Source organism: Martes martes (genome assembly GCF_963455335.1).
Source record: "Martes martes genome assembly, chromosome: 2".
NCBI classification, from domain to species: Eukaryota; Metazoa; Chordata; class Mammalia; order Carnivora; family Mustelidae; genus Martes; species Martes martes.
The window spans coordinates 168,707,979-168,729,072 of NC_137889.1; the positions used below are offsets into that span (position 1 = coordinate 168,707,979).

Below are 21,094 nucleotides of genomic sequence, written 5' to 3' on the forward strand. Positions count from 1 at the left end.
AATAAATACATAAATAAAAATCTTTTTAAAAATAATAAACACACAGTAATTATACACTGAACAAATTAATCACTCCACACTCATTTCCTGTTGATCTCTGTCATACCTGAGGGCAGGTAAATACACATCTTCCCACACAATGTCAGCAATAACTCTGTTAATCAAGATTTTATTTGGGCCCTACCCACCTCACTTTGCGAATGGTGGTAAGTTAGAGCTCAACAGTTGATATAATCTTCCATTTCAGAATAAAAACAACATCTGTAGGGAGATGATTACCATTACCTCTCTATTCCCTTTGCTAACAAGTTGTTCTCTTTTAGAGTTCTACCTACACTACCTAAACAAACATTCCTTCCCTTAAGAGCCAATCCAAAGCAATGACAAAGTTATTTTCTGTCAAAACACACCTTTTCTTCCTAATACCTAACACGATCTGTGTTTGTGTGTATGTGTGTGTGTGTGTTTGTATTTGTTTACTTGCTCAATGTCTGTCTCCCATATCCTATGCTTTATAAAGACAAACTCCGAGAGTATTTCATCCTTCACTACACAATCTCCAACTAACACAGAGACATGCACTGCACTAAAAAATTAATTTGTTGAATGAATGATATGCATGCAGTCCTTTTAGCCAGATGACAAATAAACCTCAATGACTAGCACTCAGATAATCAGTATCTTAAAAAAAAAAAAAAAAAAAAAAAAAGGTTGGTAGAAGACAGGAAAACTTCTGAAAACTCAAAATTAAATTTGAAGTTTCAAAACCTGCCAAGGCACAGAGTGAGAGAAAAGTTGTATAAAACCTACTTTAATGTTTTACTTAAATTGTTAATTGCAGCCACCCTGGACTCAAAAAGCTCTCTCAGAATTCCATGACCAACTAGGAGGGTTTTGGGTCTGAGGCTCTCCGAGCAAAGCCCCACCTCAGTCTCTGTGACACTCAGTTTCAGAGATACTCTCCCAACCACTTAATTTTCACAACTACTAGATAACTATTAGATGTGTTCAGCCATTTTAGCTCAATATTCTTAAGGATTATTAAATCCCTCTAATCATCTATGGAGGACAAATCCCAGCCAGGAGTGAAACGGAAGGAGAGGGCACACAGTGTAGCAGCTGAGGAAACACCATTTTGCAGTTGGAGAGAGCTACTGTGCAATCCTATGACTAACCCCCTCCTTCTGCTGTCATTCATCCAGCCAGCCAGCTCTCACATCCATGGGGACCCACTCTGTGGACACCATCCTCCAGCCGTACTGCTTCCTATCTCTAGACTCCTTCTTGCCCCCAGGCCTTCTCAGATGTGATTTTCTCTGCTTGGAATGCTCCCTGTCTGCTCTGGACAGGGCCGGCTCCTTATCCTTGAAACCGCAGCTTGAAAGCATTCCCAAGTAGCCATCCTTACCACCACACAGATCCTACAGATCCCCTTGGTCTCTTGCTCCATTTCTTTGCTTAATGATGCCTAACAGATTTTGTATTTATGTATGTTTTGCTTCACCCATCTCCCATGCTAGATATTGAGATACCTGAGTGGAGAAACCGGCTCTGTTTTGTTTATCAATATAAAACCAGCGTCTGCCACAGTTCCTAGCAATAAAATGTGCTTAATAAATATTTAATGAACAAAGGAACATATTTTTCACTGAAAAATGCTTACTCAAATTTGCATTATTTATATAGAGAGAAATACCACTAAAACATTTTACCCTTCATTTTTTGTTTTTCAAATACCAAAGATTTTTTTAATATGACAAAAGCTTTGTAAAATACCTTTTTATTACAGAAAACTTAGCTTGGAAAACTCATCAGTAATACCTGCAGAATTTAAAAAATACATTTTATGTTTAAGCACTTTTAAAATACACTTTTTAAAAAATATATGCATTTTACATGTTCCTATTTAAAAATACAAATTAATCAATACAAAATGTTTCCAAAACTCAATTTATATAAATATTGTTTAATCTATTTTGCTCATTAAATATGTCAATATTCAATTAACTGTTTTTCTGCATGTAAGTTCAATACTGAATTCTAACAACTGGTAATTAAAAATAAGAACTTACATTTATATCCCTGCTCACATTATTCTCCTTTCCAGCAAATGGAAACTCAGATTTTATGTTGGTAAAGACTACCAATCAATTAAAATTTAAATGAAGTAATAAAAGGGAGAACCTGAGAAGGTGTTTCTAAATGTCAGTGTATGATTTTAAAATAGATATTGATGAATACTGAACTTTTAAGAACTATGTTTTCTGTGCAAGGGTCATATATTTCACATATTTATAAAAGGCTATTAGATATCAGGCAACTACTTCCACTAGAATTATACAAAATTAATCTACTACCCACAATTAGTGGTTCCAAAAGTACTTTAAACATTCACTCTGAGGTAAGTTATGCTTTTCCCTTAAATTTCACTTAATAGCTTAATTTGCTTAGTAAATGCTAATAAAATAAAGACATGGAATGAAATACAGTGCCATCCTCAGTTGTGTTTCTACTATCATAGCACTGAAATTAGATCTGAAATAATACTGAATTATTACAAAGAAAAGAGATGTTAAAGCCTCAACTAAGAATTTATTTGGCATAATACACTTCATAATAAAAACAGCAAACAGTATGCCATCCTTTATTCTAGACACTGTTGCAAGGCATACACAAATATTAATTCATTTAATCCTCCAAGCAGCCATATGAGGTAATATTATTATTCCCATTTTATAGATGAAGGCACAGAGACACTGGCAGGTTACATAATTTGTCACATGACTTGTGAATGAGCATATCTGGGAGTCAGATCCAGGTAATCCAGCCCCAAAGTCTGTGCTCTTAATCACGATGCAAAACAGACTAGAACATTCTGTAGCAAGGCATCCTGGACATCCCTTTAGGCAGTGATAACATTTGACCTCTACTCATTTTATAGGTGAGTTCAATTTTGCAAAGTGCGTCAGAATTCCTTCAAAAAAAGGTGGAGACATGAAACATATTGGCCTAGATCTTATCCTATTTTGTTTTTTGTTTGTGTTTTGTTTGTTTTAAATATTTTATTTATTTATTTGACACAGAGAGACAGAGAGATCATAAATAGGCAGAGAGGCAGGCTGAGGGAGAAGCAGGATCCCTGCTGAGCAGAGGCTCAGATCCCAGGATCCTGAGATCATGACCTGAGCCGAAGGCAGAGGCTTAACCTACTGAGCCACTCAGGCGCCCCCAATATCATATTTTGTTTTTAGGGTTCTGAAGGGAAACATTTCTTTAAGAAGCTTTTTTAGAATAATTCATAAAGCTCGTGCCACATTATGGAACAAATTTCTATAAACTCTTCCCCTGAGCTTTGGTAGGGCAGCTGATGTAAAGTTTCAACTGCTATCATAAACACAGCCTTACCACTTGACGTCAGTTTTTGTTGTCTCAAACTGTGTATCTTAAAAATTCTTTTTTTAACAACAATGTATATACAATTAGATTTAAACAATTCTTTATTTATGAAGTATGCACACAGAGGTACTCCTGTTTTAATTTCATTCTTAAATGTCAACAGGGTTTTGGGTGATTTTTTTGTTTGTTTTAAAAAGATTTAATATTTTAGTTCAAAAAAAAAAGTCCCCAAATCAAACTAGTTTAGTAAGCAATGATATTAACATAGGGTGGCAGAGGCTACCAAACCATCATTAAATATGATGCAACTGAAATGAACCTCAAAGGCACTAAGTCATGTTTATGGCTTTTATTAATCTGGTAACTTAAATCATCACAAACATACTTCTCAATTATTCTAAACAATATCTAATGAAAAGGGTATCAACATGGTGTTCCAGATTCCTCTGCCTTGTTTACATAATCCTGAAGAATTATACATATGTTATATCTTTTTGGCTACTCTAGCCTCACTGTTTTAGAACTACCACAATTTCCAAAAATACAGATTTTTATCTAATTACTCATTTTTTATTTAGCTAAGTAATTATTTTACCTACTCTTTTAAGTATGAGGATTTTAAATGATGCAGTATTAGTTATGAAGTGTCTTATAAGTACATGCAAGAAATTATTATAATATTTGTACAACATGCCAGTACTAACGCTTCTCAGCCTTTTGGCTAGCACCAAGTGTAAAATGCCAGCACCTCTCTATTTTCTAAAATGCATTTCCTTAGTTTTAAGCATATCAAAATGACAATTTCCAAGAATAGGTGAACCAAAATGAATTGGGGCCAAAAAAACAAAAAACAAACAAACAAACAAACAAAAATTCTCTGAAATCCCGGCTTCTACCTCTGCTATACCTAACTCTTTCAATGAGAAAAAACAAATGTTATTTTAATGTAAAATTCCAAGTTAAAAAAAAACTTTCGGAAGTCAATAATAAAACATTCTTTTTCAAATGTCATTCTCAATTTTTATAATATCCACCAACAGCTTACATGACAACGTATATGAAAAGCACGTTAGATGAGTCCCACCTCTTTATTTTATGCAGTCATATTCTGTAAACACACACACACATACACACACAGGAAACCAGCTCCCAGTTAGGATGATCAGTTAAAAGCCTGCATTTACCTCTACTCCCAAAGCACCAAAGGATTAAAAAAAACAAAAATAAATAAGTACCTACAAACCAACAATAACCAGAGAAGTAGACAATAAGAACAATATTTAGAAACCAAGAAAGCAGAAGGAAGGACGGGAGCCCGACTTAGGAAGTTTCCGAGAGCTGACTGCTAAGCCTGCAACAGATCAAAATGAGAGGAAAACCAATTTACCCACAAAATCTCACAAAGTCCCAGGAGATGGAAGCGATCAAGTAACTCTGGAAATGACTAAGGAGAGGAGGTGCCAAAAATAAGAAGATTTGTTGAAAGGCAGTTTAAGAGATAAAGCTGTGCCCCTCACTGCTCCATCCCAGAATCCTCCCTCTCTTCAGGCTGCTGGAAACATGCCCCGCTTCTTGCTCAATAGCAGAGGGGAGTTTCATTCACAGCAGAAAATCAAACAGGGGAGAATCTCTGGGCTGGGATGCTCGGATATAACTGAAGGTAAGGGGCAGTATTCAAAACAGAAAAACCAAAAGTATGTGTCATACATATTTATACTCAAAGTCCACTTTCCCTACTAAGCTCCCAAAAAGCTGTTTTACCAGTCCTACCACCCTCAAAGAAAGAGATTCACTTAAAAGATAGTAGCATGAAGACTCAACAAGGAAACATACTAAGGAAAGTCCAGCAAGAACATCTTATAAGAAATAAATAACGGGACTCATCAGAACCTGTTCCAATCAGCTTTGTAAGATTTCACTTTAAAAATAAACAGCCCAAGATTAATAAAATATTTGAGGAAAACACCTCTAAGGTAAAAGATGGGGAATGACCTCCCCCCAAAAATGTTTTATTTCTTTTGCACTGCCCCACAAGAAGTAAAACTGAAAGAAACAGATTCTACAGGAAAAGAAAGCTTCAAAAATATATTAAGATCTTCAGAAACGTAACAGAAAATATTGTGTTCATGGGACAATAACAATAAGCTATAAAAAGAACAGTCAAAAGAAGGTGCTTTATATATTAATTGTAGGATAACAAAAAACAAAAGTGGGTTAGAAAGTACAATTGAAGAAACTTCCCAGAAATGGAAAATGGAAAAAGCTACATTTTTATCAACCTTTCCGTGTGGGAGGTCCAACACCAAACTACCAAGAAGTTTAAAAAGAAAAAACAGAATAGTTAACAAAGAAATAAAGCAAGACAATCTCCCAGAACTAAAACAACCAGGCCACATATAAAGGTTTGAGAATCGGATTTCTCAACACCAGTTCTATAATACCAGAAATCTAGAAGACTGGGGATTGATGATCTGAAGGGTGTATTCTTTCTCATCAAGATTTTGGAACCATGATAAATTATCAATAAGCATGCTTAGGAAGAAAGTAACACTTTCAAATATACAAAGCCTCAAAAAAACTGTCCCTCCGATTCACCATTTCTGAGGAAGCTCCAGGAAGCATGGGTGGGTGTATTGGCAGGCAGGCAATGACACAAGATTGAGGAAAGGCAAAACCACTCAGCATAGAGATTCCCCACGCCAATAATGAAAGGGACCACAGCAAGCTCACTGGTTCATGGCGCAGCAGATCTGGAGAACCACCAGCCCAAACTAAAGTTTCCTTAGGAGGCTGTCTGATGATGAAATTGTTAAGTATTTTGGATACTTCATAGTTTTATTGTCCTTGGTTTAGCAAAAATTTTGGGATCCATGAATGAGAAGTATATAAAAAAACAAATTTTAAAAAATAAAAAATTATAAATCTCATGGAAAACTGAAGAGCACAGATGAAAGAAAAATTAATCTTATGTCACAGAGCTCACATACGAGCAGCATTTCCAGTCATGAGGCTATAAAATTAAATACAGATAGAATCTAGCTACTATTTTATACAACTATATGAAAAGGGTGATACATAGGAGCCATGTTTATGCCAGAAAGAGGGGTGGGGGCAGCGATAAAAATGGATAAACATTATATTTCATGGTAGTACTTCAATAGATAATCCCTAAAACTGGAAAGTGAGGGGAAAAAATAGTATAAAAATATTATTAAGATGGGGTGCCTGGTTGGCCCAGTCTGTAGAGCATGTGACTCAATTTCAGGGTTAAGAATTCAAGCCCCACACTGGGCATGGAGCCTACCTAAGAAAAAAAAAAAAAAAAACTGTAAAAAAAAATTTTTTTTTTAATATTATTGAGATATACAAAGTAAAAAACAAAGAAACTACTAAAAGAATTGAAACCAGCTGTCTTTTATGATGAAGTGGAAGGGAAGGAAAGCTGCTATGTGTTGTGTTTTGTTTTGTTTTAAAAAACCATGTACAACTTTCTGATGCTTTAAACCATATATGTTTTTTCAATCACCAAAACCTTAATTTAAAAAGTTTAATGTGAGCACTTGCTTCCTTCACTTTATATTTTCCAAGATAAGAACTGACTAGAACTTTACATTACCAAAAGTCACCTGAAATAAAGTGATGCTCTTCTGAAAAGAAAGGTAACTGCAGTTTACTAAGCCCCAACTAAGTGTCAGGCCCAATGTCACCTAATTTTCCAACAGCTCCCACAGAGGAAATCTTGACCCTATACTTTTATGTAAATGAAGGTTCTAGGATACACAGCCAATGACCAACAGATGGCTTACGACTCTAATTTCAGTTTGATTCCAACACCTTCACATTCATTTCTCAGCCACTAAACAGACTGAAAAAAATTAGTCGTGTTATTTGATAAACACTAAAACTCAGAAACTGTTTCCTCAAACTACAAATAAAATATTGAAGCTTTTTATTTGCTTGGCACAGCAAGATACTTTTTATCAAAGATTTAAGCTTCACCTTGAAGTTCAACATGGTGATTGGTACGTAACATCCTGGTCAGATAGAGAGACTTGTCAACTTTCCACTACATTTGTTTTTCACATAAAGGCCACCCAGAGGTCAGCATTCCCAGGACTGGAGGAGCTCACACACTTGTGTACCAGGGTGAGGAACTGCTTCACGAAAGCAGCCTTGGAGATGCTGGGCATGAGCCAGAAAATCAGTCACTGACAGAGGCACCAACAGTCTAAGCTCTGATCTCCCACCAGCTCATGGACTACTGGCTTCTGGGTGATCGGACTCCTAACTTCTATCTGGGATTTGATCTTTTCTTGGTATTTGACCACTGACTTCATTTTCCTTAGTTCTCTGTTCAGCCTGAACATACAATCCACTGGCAGTTTCTCCCTCCTGGTTCTAGAACTCAATCTTGCATCTCCAAGAAAATAATCCAACCAACCCCTGCTATCCATCTCACAGACTTCAGTACCTCTAGGTATCACCTATGTCAGTGCCCTTTCACTCCCTCTAGCGAGAAAATATTTCTTCTAAAAATGCTAGTTAAAATCTTATCCATTTTCAAAGGTCAACTGAATTGATAATTCCCCTCTCTAGAAGATCTTTGAAGAAATGTTTTCTCAGCCCCTTTGTAACCGCAATTCTATACTCTTGAGGACTTTTCTGCACCAATTATTAGACTCGGTATTTTGGATTTGGTTTTTTTGTTTTGTTTTGTTTTTTTTGCTTCCCTTTTTCTGCCCTAAATGGAAGACAAAAAAAAAGACAAGGAACACACATATCTTGCGTATATTTGTATTACTCCACAAATTCTTTAGCACATTCTATATCCAAATTGCTGAGTTAGCCTCACATGCTCAGCTTCTGCTGTTCTAGGCTCAGATGACCACACAATGCCTCTCCGTGGGGAAAAAGTTAATAATTTGTTAAAGAGGAATTCTGCTGAATAAGAAATAAGGTCAAAAAACATATTCTCAAGTAAAATATGAATTCCTTGAGATACACTGCAATGTTTACAAAATTCGTGGTGCATTACACTGAACACACACATAACTTTAGAAAACAGAAACTTAAAAATGTCAAAAAGGTTCCTTTGTTGCAGATACGTTTGGGTATTTCACCATGTGCACCTCCTAGAAGAGATACGGCATATTCACCACGCTCACCTCTCGACACAGCAACCTGCACAATGCTTCCTCTGAGTTACATACTCAGGAAATGCTGGAATAAATTCTATCCAGTCTTTCATATTTGCATCCACTCACATTGGGTAAGGACTTTCAACTTATCAGTTACAGTCAGGAAAAGGGATGGAAAAAGACTTGCTTTTTTATCCTCAAAACCCAGTGAATTCTGTTTTTTTTGTTTTGTTTTGTTCTGTTTTTTCCGTTAAACAGGTACCATTTAAAAAAAAAAAGTACCATTTATTAATTTTTTATCTGCTTGACCTGTTTGAAACACTAGTAACAGACCCAAGGTCTACATTTTATTGGGTTTCTTCCATACAATTTTTGAATTTGATAGTATCAGGCTATGTTATAATTAGATCATACAAATAGCTAAGTGAATGTTCATAACTTTAAGCCCAACTATAAATGTCTTAGTGTTTCTTTATTGCATTATGTTACAATTACTCTCTTACTAAATATTAGGCATTTTTTCACATACTTTGCACTGATTCAGGAGTGGCATTTGCATTGCAAAAGCAAATAGACAGTCATGTGAAATAAATCCAGATTATAAACTTGATTATTTTGTTTAATGTCCCTCCTGATTGAGGACAGTTTTAAACACTATTTGGAGAAGGATAACTGAGTATGGCTCTTTGTTTTCCAACTGTGTTTTGAAAAAACATGTGTCTTCAAGAGGGAAAGACAATCATAAAAAGAACGCTGAAAGCCCATTGCACTGTTACTATATACCAACATACTATTTGCAGTTCAGTTCTTATTATAAAATCCCTATGCATAAAAAACTATTTTTAAAAAATTTAAAGAAAAATATACCTAATGTTTGTTTTTTCACTGATCTCATTCAACAACAAATACTAAGAGCATCTGCCATGCACCAGTCTACATTCTAGCTGCTGAGGATATCACAATAAACAAAAACCCAACACAGACGACTATCCCCATGGAGTGTACATAAATCATCTAGCATGTGAGCCCTACAGAGAAAAATAAAGTAATTAAGGGAATGGTAGGGTCATAGAAGGAGAGAGGTAGTGATAATTTTAACTTTAGTGTTCAGGACCTCAATACAAAGGAGACATGACAGCAAGAACCTGAGGGAGGAAGGGTAGAAGCCACGTTGCTCTGTGGGGAAGAGCATTGCAGGACAAATGACAAGGGCACAGGTCCCCAAAAAGGGATCCTGCTTCTCAGAACTTTTATCTTTATTAGAATAATAGAAAGCAGTTTCCCTATTTTGTGATCTATCCAGTTATAATTTTCTACTTGGGGCCCAGGGGGGAAAAAAGAAGCTGTTATAAGGTTCTAGTTAATTCTCTAATCTGTTTTATACCTCTAAGGCCCACAGGCCAAATCTGGCCCATCATGTGTTTATAAATAAAGTCTTATTGAAACACAGCCTCATTCATTGGTTTATATACTCTCTGTGGCTACTTTCAAGCCACAACTGCTCAGTTGCTGATTTCCCACAGATATCCCACAGAGGCTGTACCCAGATTAAAATGTCTTTTATCTGATCCTTTACAGAAAAAGTTTGCTAATACCTTCTCTCTGGAGTTCAGAATGCCATATACAGAGTGTCCACAGCACCAAACAGACATATGACCATGAGTTCAATAAAGCCCAGTAACCTCTACTTAAGGAGGGGGCAAGCATCACTTTGTCTAAATTAATGAGCATCTTAAACACCCTTAACAATAGCCTACAGAGTCCAATTAGGAAAAGGAGAAATTCCAATTCTACTTATAATAAATAATACATGCTTCTTGGCCAGTAAAACATAGTTCTTTTCAAGTCATAGCAATAAAATCATGTAGAAGAGTTTAACCTCTTGGTGATATAACAAGTTCCTTTAATTCTGTGATCTTTGCTCATCCTGGTATCCAGGAGAAAAACTGTTAAGGCAGAAAACTCAATTATTTCCCCTAAAATGGAAAAACATAAATCTAGACAACTTACAGCATCTAACCTTAGGCAGATTCAAGATAGGAAGGATGGCAAGTCTGAGTTCTGATAAATAGAGAGGAAAAATGTTCTAAATGTCCCAGAGGTAGCCAATGATGTTGAAGCTTTTTCAGTGTGCCTGGAGCATAAACACATCAACCCCGCAGAGAGCAAGGTACCATCAGAGATCATGCAGGAAACCACAGCTGCTGGGGGCTCTATACCCAGAGTCTGCTAAATCTTCCGGTATAAGTGGAGAGAGCACTAGGATTTCCCTAAACACTTAAACTATACAGAAATGAAAGATTCGAGAATATTCAAACTCGCTGTTTCAAGTCACCTGTGTGTACCTTGGAGTGCTTACTCATACCTTTGCTATTAGACTATGTAGTTACCAGTAATACTGATGACTGATGAAAAGTAGGCATAGTTGACTGCATTGTTACCCTAATGTAACCAGAAAGGAGACAAGATAACTGGTACTAAGAAGTATTCTCTTTCAGTTTATTCAACACCTAATTTGCTAAAAGAATGCAATGGTATAAAGTTTTTACCATATAATTTATAACCATAAAATATACTAAAAAAGTTGGGATTTTTTTTTTCCCCACTTTCTTCAGAAATGTAAAAATCTGTTCCCCACTAGTCAACTAATGCTTCTTCTGGTGATTTCCGGCTAATAAAATTTATTTTAGGTCCAACAAAATCTTTCTAGAAATGATGCACATTTTGGGGGGGAATAAAGAAAACCAGCACATTGCAGGGTCTCACTACGTTAACTACTGAAACAAAAAGATATTTAATCCCAAAATAACTTAATAATTCATGAGGAATATTTCAAGTAAATATTTCAAAAGGACATTCAAAAATCGGGATGCCAGAAAACAATTCTAATTAAACATAATCCCTCCCCCAAGTATTTTCAGTACTGTAAAACCTTAAGGGACAGAAGATTCTTTGTAAACATCTGAAATGATAAATCTGTTTTAAAAGTATAATATTCAAGGACTCTGACCTTCTGTGCAACATACAAAAATCAAAACAATATATCAATAACAGTGAAGCCTGAAGTCTAACAATGATGTACTTTCCCTAACTACAATTAAGACTTGTATTCCCAAACAGAACACTGTTATAATATGAGCAAAAGCCAAACAGCGTGGGCCTAGTAATACCAACTCAATCTGTGTTGTTTTTCTTTGCTACAAATTGGGACACAGTGCATGTCAGTGTAAAGTTAGAAACTAACATTAAGGATCTAGATATGAAACTGCAAACTTCAGTTTCAATTTGCTATTCGGAACCTTATCCCAGCATTCCATACAATATATCGCACATGTTCCTCCTCAGGTCTGAAGAACAGCATTTGCAAAAGTACACTGAAAGTCCCTAAAAACTGTGTCTGTGTGCATGGGGGAAGGGTAGGGGTGAGGAGTAGCAGCAACCCAGCAAGTTTAGAAATGGATAAACTTGAACTTATGCTACTTAGGGGGTTAAAATAAATAACGACATACCCTTGAGGAGACAGTTTGTCTAGCCATCCCGATTTAACCTTCCTTGCAGAGGATCCATAAAAACAGGCATAGGGAGATATTGCATTTGAGGAAACAATCGAGGACTCAGCATTTCCACTTGTTGAGCTTAATGGATAACTGTGCCTATTGACAGGGTCCACAGTCAATGCTTTCTGAGTCCTAGATTTAGATGCCTTTGAGTTTTTTCTTCTTAAACTCTGAAAGCATTCTTCTACTGTTGAATATTCTGATTCTGAAGCAGAGTCTACTGGAAGATTATTTTTGTCCTCTCGAGGTATCCAAATATCTTCCACTTTGTCTTCACTTATATTCTCCTTCCTGTTATCATATATGCTAAAGGGAAACAAATGGTCTTAATATTTCGAAGAGCCATATGTCATTTAAGCCACTGGTTATTTGCAAATTTATAAACAACAAATCACAGAATTTTTTTTTTTAAGACTTATTTTGAGAGAGAAAGAGAGAGCACACATGTGCCCAAGTACACGCACGCACACATGTGAGCAGGGGGAGGGGAAGTAAGAAAGGGAGAAGCAGACTCTCCACTGAGCACGGGGCTCCAGGTGGGGCTTAATCCCAGGACCCTGAGATCACCACCTGAGCCAAAACCAAGAGACTGATGCTTAACTGAATAAGCCACACAGGCACCCTGAAATCACAGAAATTTAAGGTCAGAAAAGTCTTAGGCGTTCAATTAATCCACCTGATTATTTTCTTAAATTCTTCTGGAAAAATTAAATAGAAATCTCTTATTATACTGACATATTTGAACACTGCTAGAAGTAGTACCATTTTTCTTATGCGTTACTAATCTGTTTATTCTAGGGGGCAGGGTACAGACTGGTAGTAAGGGTGGAGATGGACCACACTCCCTGCATCACAATTTCGTATCTTCACCAACACTGTTATGGAGCCGGCCCAACGTCTAGACCCCAGGCAATGTCGTGAACCACCACATCTATCTGCAGATCTTACTTCCAAACTGGTTGCCCTTTGCTGGCTCTCTACTATTCAATTCCAAGAATCCTATGTTCCATCATAATTTCAGAAAATAGTGAGTACATTCAACTGGTGAAAGTTTCTGTATTATTTTGCAACACTGAGGAAAAACTGCACCACATTGTTGGCCAGAAAATGAGAGTCAGGAGACAATGAGAAGGTAAAAGCTGTATAACCTATAATATTCACCAGAAGACATTCCTAATAGCTAAGCATATTACTAAAGACTTAAGGAACAACAAAATAGATTCACTTAGTCATTTATGTGTAATAAAACTCATTACAAGGGCGCCTGGGTGACTCAGTAGGTTAAAGCCTCTGCCTTCGGCTCGGGTCATGATCCCAGAGTCCTGGGATCCAGACCTGCATTGGGCTCTCTGCTCAGCAGGGAGCCTGCTTCCTCCTCTCTCTCTCTCTGCCTGCCTCTCTGCCTACTTGTGATCTCTGTCAAATAAATAAATAAAATCTTTAAAAAAAAAAAAAGAAAACTCATTACAAAGACATTTTTGCTAATCGATGGAATAGATATGCATAGGGCTCAAATTACATCATTCTGGATATAGTGTTCTAAAAACTACTACTTCCTTAAAAGAATGATTTCATCTGGCCCTTTGCACATTTTGCATATAATAATTCATATCATTGAAGACTGAAGGTCTTCAATTATTTAGTTTTGACTTAAGAAAACCTCCAACTGGGACACCTGGGTGGCTCAGCTGGTTAAGCATCCAACTCCTGATTTCAGCTCAGGTCATGATCTCAGGGTCATGAGACTGAACCCCCCACATCAGGCTCTGTGCTGGGGTGGAGCCTGTTTAAGATTCTCTCCCCCGCCCCCACCCTTCTCCTCTTAAAAGAAAAAAACAAAAACAAAAAACAAAAACCCACAACAATGTCAGCCTTGGGAAGGGAAGAATAAAAATCAAAAATAAAATGAACATTAGGTAATGAGGTAGTACACGAAGTCTTAGTAAAGCTGAGAACACTAAAATTTAAGTTGGTGCCTCACTAACTGTTTAATTTCATGCGTGATCCAAATAACTGGATTATTGTCAAGCCACTTGTCAATGCTATATATCCAGTAAGAAGGATATATTACATTTATAAAAATGCTGCACCGCATTTTTATATTTTTTGAACTGCCCCTTTCTCCTTCATAGTAACATAACTTGTCATCTTTAATGTGCAGTTGGAGAGCACCACAACATATCTGCCCCTTTGGGACAGAAAGAGTGGTTTCAATTAGGAAAACAAATATAAACTGCTGCCGAATGTCACTATATACTCGGTTTAGAGATTCTAAATTCAATTTTTAAAATAAGTGCTATTACTAAAACATCTAGAAAAATTTGAACATACCAATGTAAACCATTTTCTTAGAAATACAGTATAAGCAGGAAGTCAACACTCATAACATTTTATTCAAAAGGGTTAATCATTATCAATCATGACCTCGTACCTTGATTTGATGAGAAAAGAGTTTCTTTCAGTAGTTGTTTCCCCTTTGAGTGTTTCTTCATGGGTCCAAAATTCATTCTTTATAGACCTCTTCTATTAAAATACATATATATATATATTTTTTTAGGATTTTTTATATACACTTTTATTAGGATAACAATAGTCTACAAATATCCACAATATCTGAGTTTAGTTTTTTTACACAAATGTCTAACTGCTTAGATCAATTCTCAGTAAAAACAACTTAATTAGGGAGACTAATTAAGAGAAGTCTTTTGATGTCTTTTTCAATATTATATTTTAATTCATCATTTCAACCAAGAAAAACAGAAGATGCCACCCAAGAACAAAATTTATGTACTTTTTACTTTGCCACTTTTTGTCTTCCAACTTCTTTTATTGTGACCAAGAAATAAAATACAGCAAGAGCACAAAAGGAAAGGTTAAGTGATAAACTGAATAATTAAGATGTATAAATAGTTAGAAGTAGACACTTGGGTATAAGGCAATGCAAAATTGAGGGGATTTTTGTTTGTTTGCTTTTGCTTTCTCTGGGGGTTTGTCTTTAAAGTAACTTATCTTCTGGAAAAACCTGAAAGCTGGAAAATTCTGAAAACTCACCCTCCTGTATTCCTGAAACTGAACATGTTTTTGCAAAATAAATTTAAAGATACACATTTACCATGATTTTACTGAACAGAATTTCACTGTCTTTCTTCAATATAACTCATTTTTCAAACACCTTAAAGGAATAAATGAAGAGGCAAATATAGACAGAAAAGCAAAGACTTGAATATGGAAAGAAATGTAAATGTATGGGACTAACCTTGAAATTTTCTAGTCTCTGGATGAGAAAGGTCTCTCCATAAGGAAAAATGGAAGATGAATTTTCCTCATTTGGATCTTTTGGGGGAATGATAGGATGAGAATGAAAAGATGTAAATAATGTGAAAAAAATTTTTTTAAAAGCAAGTGTTTAATTATTTTATACCAATATCACAACTTAAGCTTTATTCTGAGAGTCCAAAATCATGCTTATGATTTTCACCCTCCAATCAATTCCTCCTATGGTCTTCTTGATATAGAATTCACTGTGTATGCCTCTCACTTCACCACGAAGATACATTATTGTTTCCTAAAGTGTGATGTGTCATATATGTCCTTGCTAACCTCTAAGATCCACATTAATATAACTAAGCACATTTCCCACATATGATGCAAATAGTCAAATGCCATTTATAATGTTAATTCCTAAATAAGAGAATAGTACTAATGGCAGAAAACAAGTATTAGATGTATAATTTTCAACAACTTAATTATTAAAAGTTCACTAATATAACAGTTATTATATCACTCAAAATACCAGAATCCACTTAATATAATCTAAAATCACAGCCACTAACACATCTGTAAATAAGTTATTTCAAGGGAATTTCCACTGTCCTTGAATTACACAGATCTACAAGAAAGAATTCTCAACACTTGCATTTTGTTATGGCAAATTTTTTTAAAGGGTCAGTAACCAAGTGTTTTCCATCTTATTATTACGAAGAATGTTCCTGAACTTCTACAAGCAGAATTTTCAAAAAGAAAGAAAAGCCCTGTCAATAATCAATTTACCAAAGTAATGTCTACCCTTTCCAGTTACCATGGAAAAATTACTTTCCATAAATCTATGGAAAGAAACCACTTAATTTAGTTAAATGCCTTCGACTGTGGCTAATGGTAAATGAAGCCTGGTGCAAAAAAATCTTTTTACATTAGTATGTATAGGTTTTCAGGAATCTGAATACAAATTACTGTCTTTTATTCACTCACTTTTAAAAGCATCCGATGTATTATGAACCCTAGCAGACAATTATTCCCATTATTCCCTACTTCACAAGTGAGCTCCTTTTTTTTTTTTTTAATCACAATTTTGACACAGTTGGGACTTTAATATGAGTGCTAATTTACAAAGACTTTAAATGTGGAGATTCACTTTCCTGTGTCACAGACTTACCAGTTGAGGTAGCAACATTTCTTCTCTCACGGAAATAGCTTAAAGCAAAGGGGGAAAATAGATAAATTAAAACAGATAAGCAAAAATAGATAAATTACTATCCTGAGTAAAGGATTAATTATAGAGACATACATTCTTCTGGGTAGAAAAAAATACTACTATTGAAAAACAAATTTGATTTTAATTAAACAGAATGGCTAAATTTCATAAATGTTTTTCTAAGTAGCCTTAATGAGACTTCACTGAATTTTATAAGCATTTGCCTCCCACATTTATAATTCCCAAAAGTAAATGAATATGGTTGCCCAATGCTAGGATGCACATAGGAATTTCAAAACTGCTAGCCATACCCTTGTAAGAAACTAATTTTCTAACTAGATTTCAGTATTTATGTAGGTTTTTTTGGTCATTAGCTTTACAACATTGAGTCAAAAATTTGTTGGCTTTTTGAGTATATGAGTATAGTATGAAAATACATAAGACTTTTCTCAAAAAATTTGCTGCCCTGGGAGAAAAGGATTTCAGGTGAATTAATTAGAATCCAACATAATAATAATGACAGAGAAAGAAAACACTCTGGAAACAACTGCAATAAATACCCACTACTATATGCAAGAGTTCTATTTTTCCATATAAATGCAAGGATCAAGAGAGTGTCCTTAATGTCTCTTAAACATATATCTACCCAAGATACTACAAGCAAGGATATAAAAAGAAAAAAAAAAAAAAGAATAGAAATCAATGAAATAAAATATAGACAAAATTTTAAAATCACTGTAACTAAAGCTGGTTTTTCAAAAAGAGCAATAAAACTGATAAACCTCAGGGAAGGAAAAAAAAGCAAGACAGAATCTACCAGTATCAGGAACAAAAGAGGATATCACTACAAATGCTACAAACATTAAAGGAATACTTATAGATTATGAGGGAAAAAAACTTTATGCCAATAAATTCAACAACTTAGATGAAATGGAAAAATTCTCTGAGACATAATTTATCAAATATAATAAAGAATACAAAAATCTTAATATCCCTGTATCTATTAGAGAAACTGAGTCTAGTAACTAATCACCTACCCACAAAAAACTCTAGGCTGAGACATTTCACTGATGAATTTCACCAAACATTTCAGAAGAAGTAATAGCAATTCTATACGAACTTTTTCAAAAAATAGGGAAGGAGAGACTATTTCCCAATTCATTCCATAAGGTCAGTACTATAGATACAAAGCCAAAGACAAAACTACAGATAACTGTTAGAGAAATATGCCTCATGAATTCAGATGCAAAACTCATTAACGAAATATTAGCAAATCCAATCAACCAACCTATACAAATAATATATTATAACCAGATGATATTTAGCCCAGGAGAGCAAAGCTGATTTAACATGGGAAAAATCAATGTAATTCACCAAATGAAGAAAATCAAAGAGAAAAATCACATTGTCATAACAATAGATCCAGGAAACCAATGACATGATTCAACAACCATTCACGATAAAGACTCTCAGTAAACTCAGAATAGAAAAAAATTCCTCAACCTAGTAAATGGCATTTATGGAAAACCTACACCATAATTCATGTTAAATGCTGAATGTTTTTTTCTTAAGATTGAGAGAAAGACAAGGAGGTCTGCTCTCACCACTTACATTCACATTATTTCAGAGGTCCCCACCAGTGCAATGTAAGTGAAAGACAGAGAAGCCATGCACTTTGGAAAGGAAAATCTCTTATAAGCAGAAGGTACCTATTAAGTAGAAAATCTTAAGGAACCTACCAAAAAGATTCCCAAATTAACAAGGAAGTCTAGCAAGGTCCCACAGGAAGGGGAAAATGTTAACAAATTCAATAGTATTTCTAAATACTAGCATTGAGCAATTGGAAAAATAGTTTGAAATACAATTTTTATAGTAACACCCATAACACGAAATACTAAGGGGTAAATAGGTCAAAACATGAGCGCTTTGATCTGCACACTGAAAACCATATAACATTGAAAAACTGAAGACCAAAATGAACAGATATACCATGTTAATGGATTGGAAGACTCAATAATATTAAGAGATCAATTCTCCAAATATTGATATATACAGTCAACATAAGCTCAAACAAAATTTCAGTGAGCTTTTATATAGAAACTGACAGGGTGATTCTAAAATTTACATGCACATATAAATAACCTGGAATGATCCAAATAAATATTTAAAAGAACAAACTGGGAGATTTATATAGTTTCAATATTTAATCTAAACTTATAGCAATCAAACCAATGTGTTATTGGTAAAAGGATAAGCACATAAATTAATGGAACAGAATAAAAATACCACATTATCTCCCACACATCTATGGTCTACCAGTTTTTGAACAAGATATCAAGGCAATTCAATAGGGAAAGGACAATCTTTTCAACAAGTGTTGCAGGAACAAATGGTTATCTCAATGGAAAAATGGGAAAATGGAAAAAAAGATGTGAATACCAACCATTACTTCATACTATATACTAAAATTAACTTGAAATAGTGTTTAGAACTACAAGTCACTGCTAAAGCTCTAAAACGCATGGAAATACACACAAGAAAATCTTTGCAACCTTTGAGTATACAAATGTGTCTTAAATACAAAAACCAAAAAAGAAAATTATATATACATGTAATATTTAATAAAATTAATGAAACGCTAACATATTTTGCATATACAGAAAACACATTTAAAAAGGAATTAGAATAATTTTAAGTTTACTAGGGGTGTTTTAAAGTGTATTTTGCTGGTTTTACTATTAGCCATATGAAATATAAAGAAGAATGTTTGTGATTTTAATTCTTATACTAAATACCCACCTGCAAACAATTACCAAATCAACCAACTTCATTTGATCTACCGTTGATGAAAGATTAGCTCAATACAGGAAAAAAAGTTGTTTTGAAAATCAGTTATCTATAATTTATATTCTCATTTATCTATGAATAAATTATCACAAGCTATTTTATATTCTAATACTTATTATGCCCAAAGCATTATGTTAGGAATTTATATATATACATCTCATCTTTCATCCTCATAACAGCCGTGTGACATAGGACCTCGTACCTAATCTCACCTATAAAGAAAGGAGGCTCTCCCAGCCCACATCCCATAGCTAACAAGAAGCAAAGCTCACACTCTTTCACTTCTGTCTCTTTCTGCCCTGTTGATATCCCACCATTTATCCTAAAAACTGTAGACTGCTTTTAAATTTGAAATATAAAGCATGGTTGATTCACAAAAATTAAAAACCCATACAGAAAGGCAGTAGTTACCATCTTCTATTGTTAATTACACTTTCGTGACTTTGGTCAAGTTTTCTAACAATCCTGAGCCTGGTTTCCTCATTTATTGAAGCAGGATTCCTGCTTCCTAGGAATATTATGAGTATTCATGAGAAAATGCTTTTAAAACATTTAAAGAGTACCCTTCACAATATAAACACTCAGTAAGAATGAAAAAAATCATTATTTTACTAGAGAAAAAAAAAATGGTCATTCCTCCCAGGAAACTTTATGTGGACATTTGTTTCTTTAAGTCCTTAAAAGTAATCACATTTTTCACTTGTGATAGAAAAAACATGTCAACAACCTAGTAAGGGAATAAACTGTAGAGTGTTATTTTTAATAAAATAATATGTAACAGTTATTGCATAAAATATGTGCATCAATGTGGACAAATCTTGAAAATAATATTAAGTAAAACACCAAGTGGCAAAAAAAAAAAACAAAAAAAAACAAACTCTGATTATTAAAGTGGATCTTCAGCATGCCTACAGATGTTATTTTTTTCATACATGTTTTAATCCCTAAAATTACCAAGAAAAGCAGTGTTATAAAGGTTAATTAATGGTAATGGTCTCCCTTTAGGATCTATACTTACCTGTTACTTAGAGAAGGCAGCCACATCAAAAAATAATTACACACCATAAATGGACTACCATTTCATAAAATGTTTTTTTAAAAATCCAATTCTTGCAATTCGTAATGGACTTACTACAACAGACTAACTACAGGTCATTACAGAACTTAATTCAAAAGAAAACCACAATCATTAGGCATCAGTTTAAAACTGCCTTGAGGTTACGTAATATCTAACTAAAACACACAAATCTGATTTCAGAAAACATGAGAGTGTATTAACTACAGCACAGACCAAGCATGTGAAATTTATAGGCAATTAAGTCTCAATCCAAAAAGTTCCAAAAAACATCCTTAGGGTAAGAATAATGATAATTACAGAAGGATTGCAACACAAAAATCTACGTCATTATTCTCAAACTTTTTTTTTAATCAACTAGCAAAAGTTGAAGCTCAAAATATAGTTTTTCATGGGCAGAGGTCATGAATAGACGTTTATCCAAAGAAGACATCCAGATGGCCAACAGACACATGAAAAGATGTTCAACATCACTCATCAGGGAAATAGAAAACAAAACTACAAAGAGATATCATCTCACATCATCTGTCAGAATGGCTAAAATCAGCAACACAAGAACAAATAAATGTTGGCAAGGATGTGGAGAAAGAGGAACTTCTTGCAGTGTTGG

The 21,094-nt window shown here is 34.6% G+C and overlaps 1 protein-coding gene across 1 annotated transcript in view; it reads right to left on the bottom strand.

Annotated features, from left to right (window-relative positions):
* ARAP2 (ArfGAP with RhoGAP domain, ankyrin repeat and PH domain 2) overlaps nucleotides 1–21,094 on the bottom strand; it is a 181,820-nt gene that overhangs the window by 141,589 nt on the left and 19,137 nt on the right. Inside the window, exons 3-6 of the mRNA XM_080797715.1 lie at nucleotides 16,524–16,561; nucleotides 15,348–15,424; nucleotides 14,523–14,614; nucleotides 12,044–12,397 (exon numbers count right to left, since the gene is read on the bottom strand). Of these exons, the coding sequence (XP_080653841.1) occupies nucleotides 12,044–12,397; nucleotides 14,523–14,614; nucleotides 15,348–15,424; nucleotides 16,524–16,561 (561 nt within the window). The remainder of the gene's footprint in view (nucleotides 1–12,043; nucleotides 12,398–14,522; nucleotides 14,615–15,347; nucleotides 15,425–16,523; nucleotides 16,562–21,094) is intronic.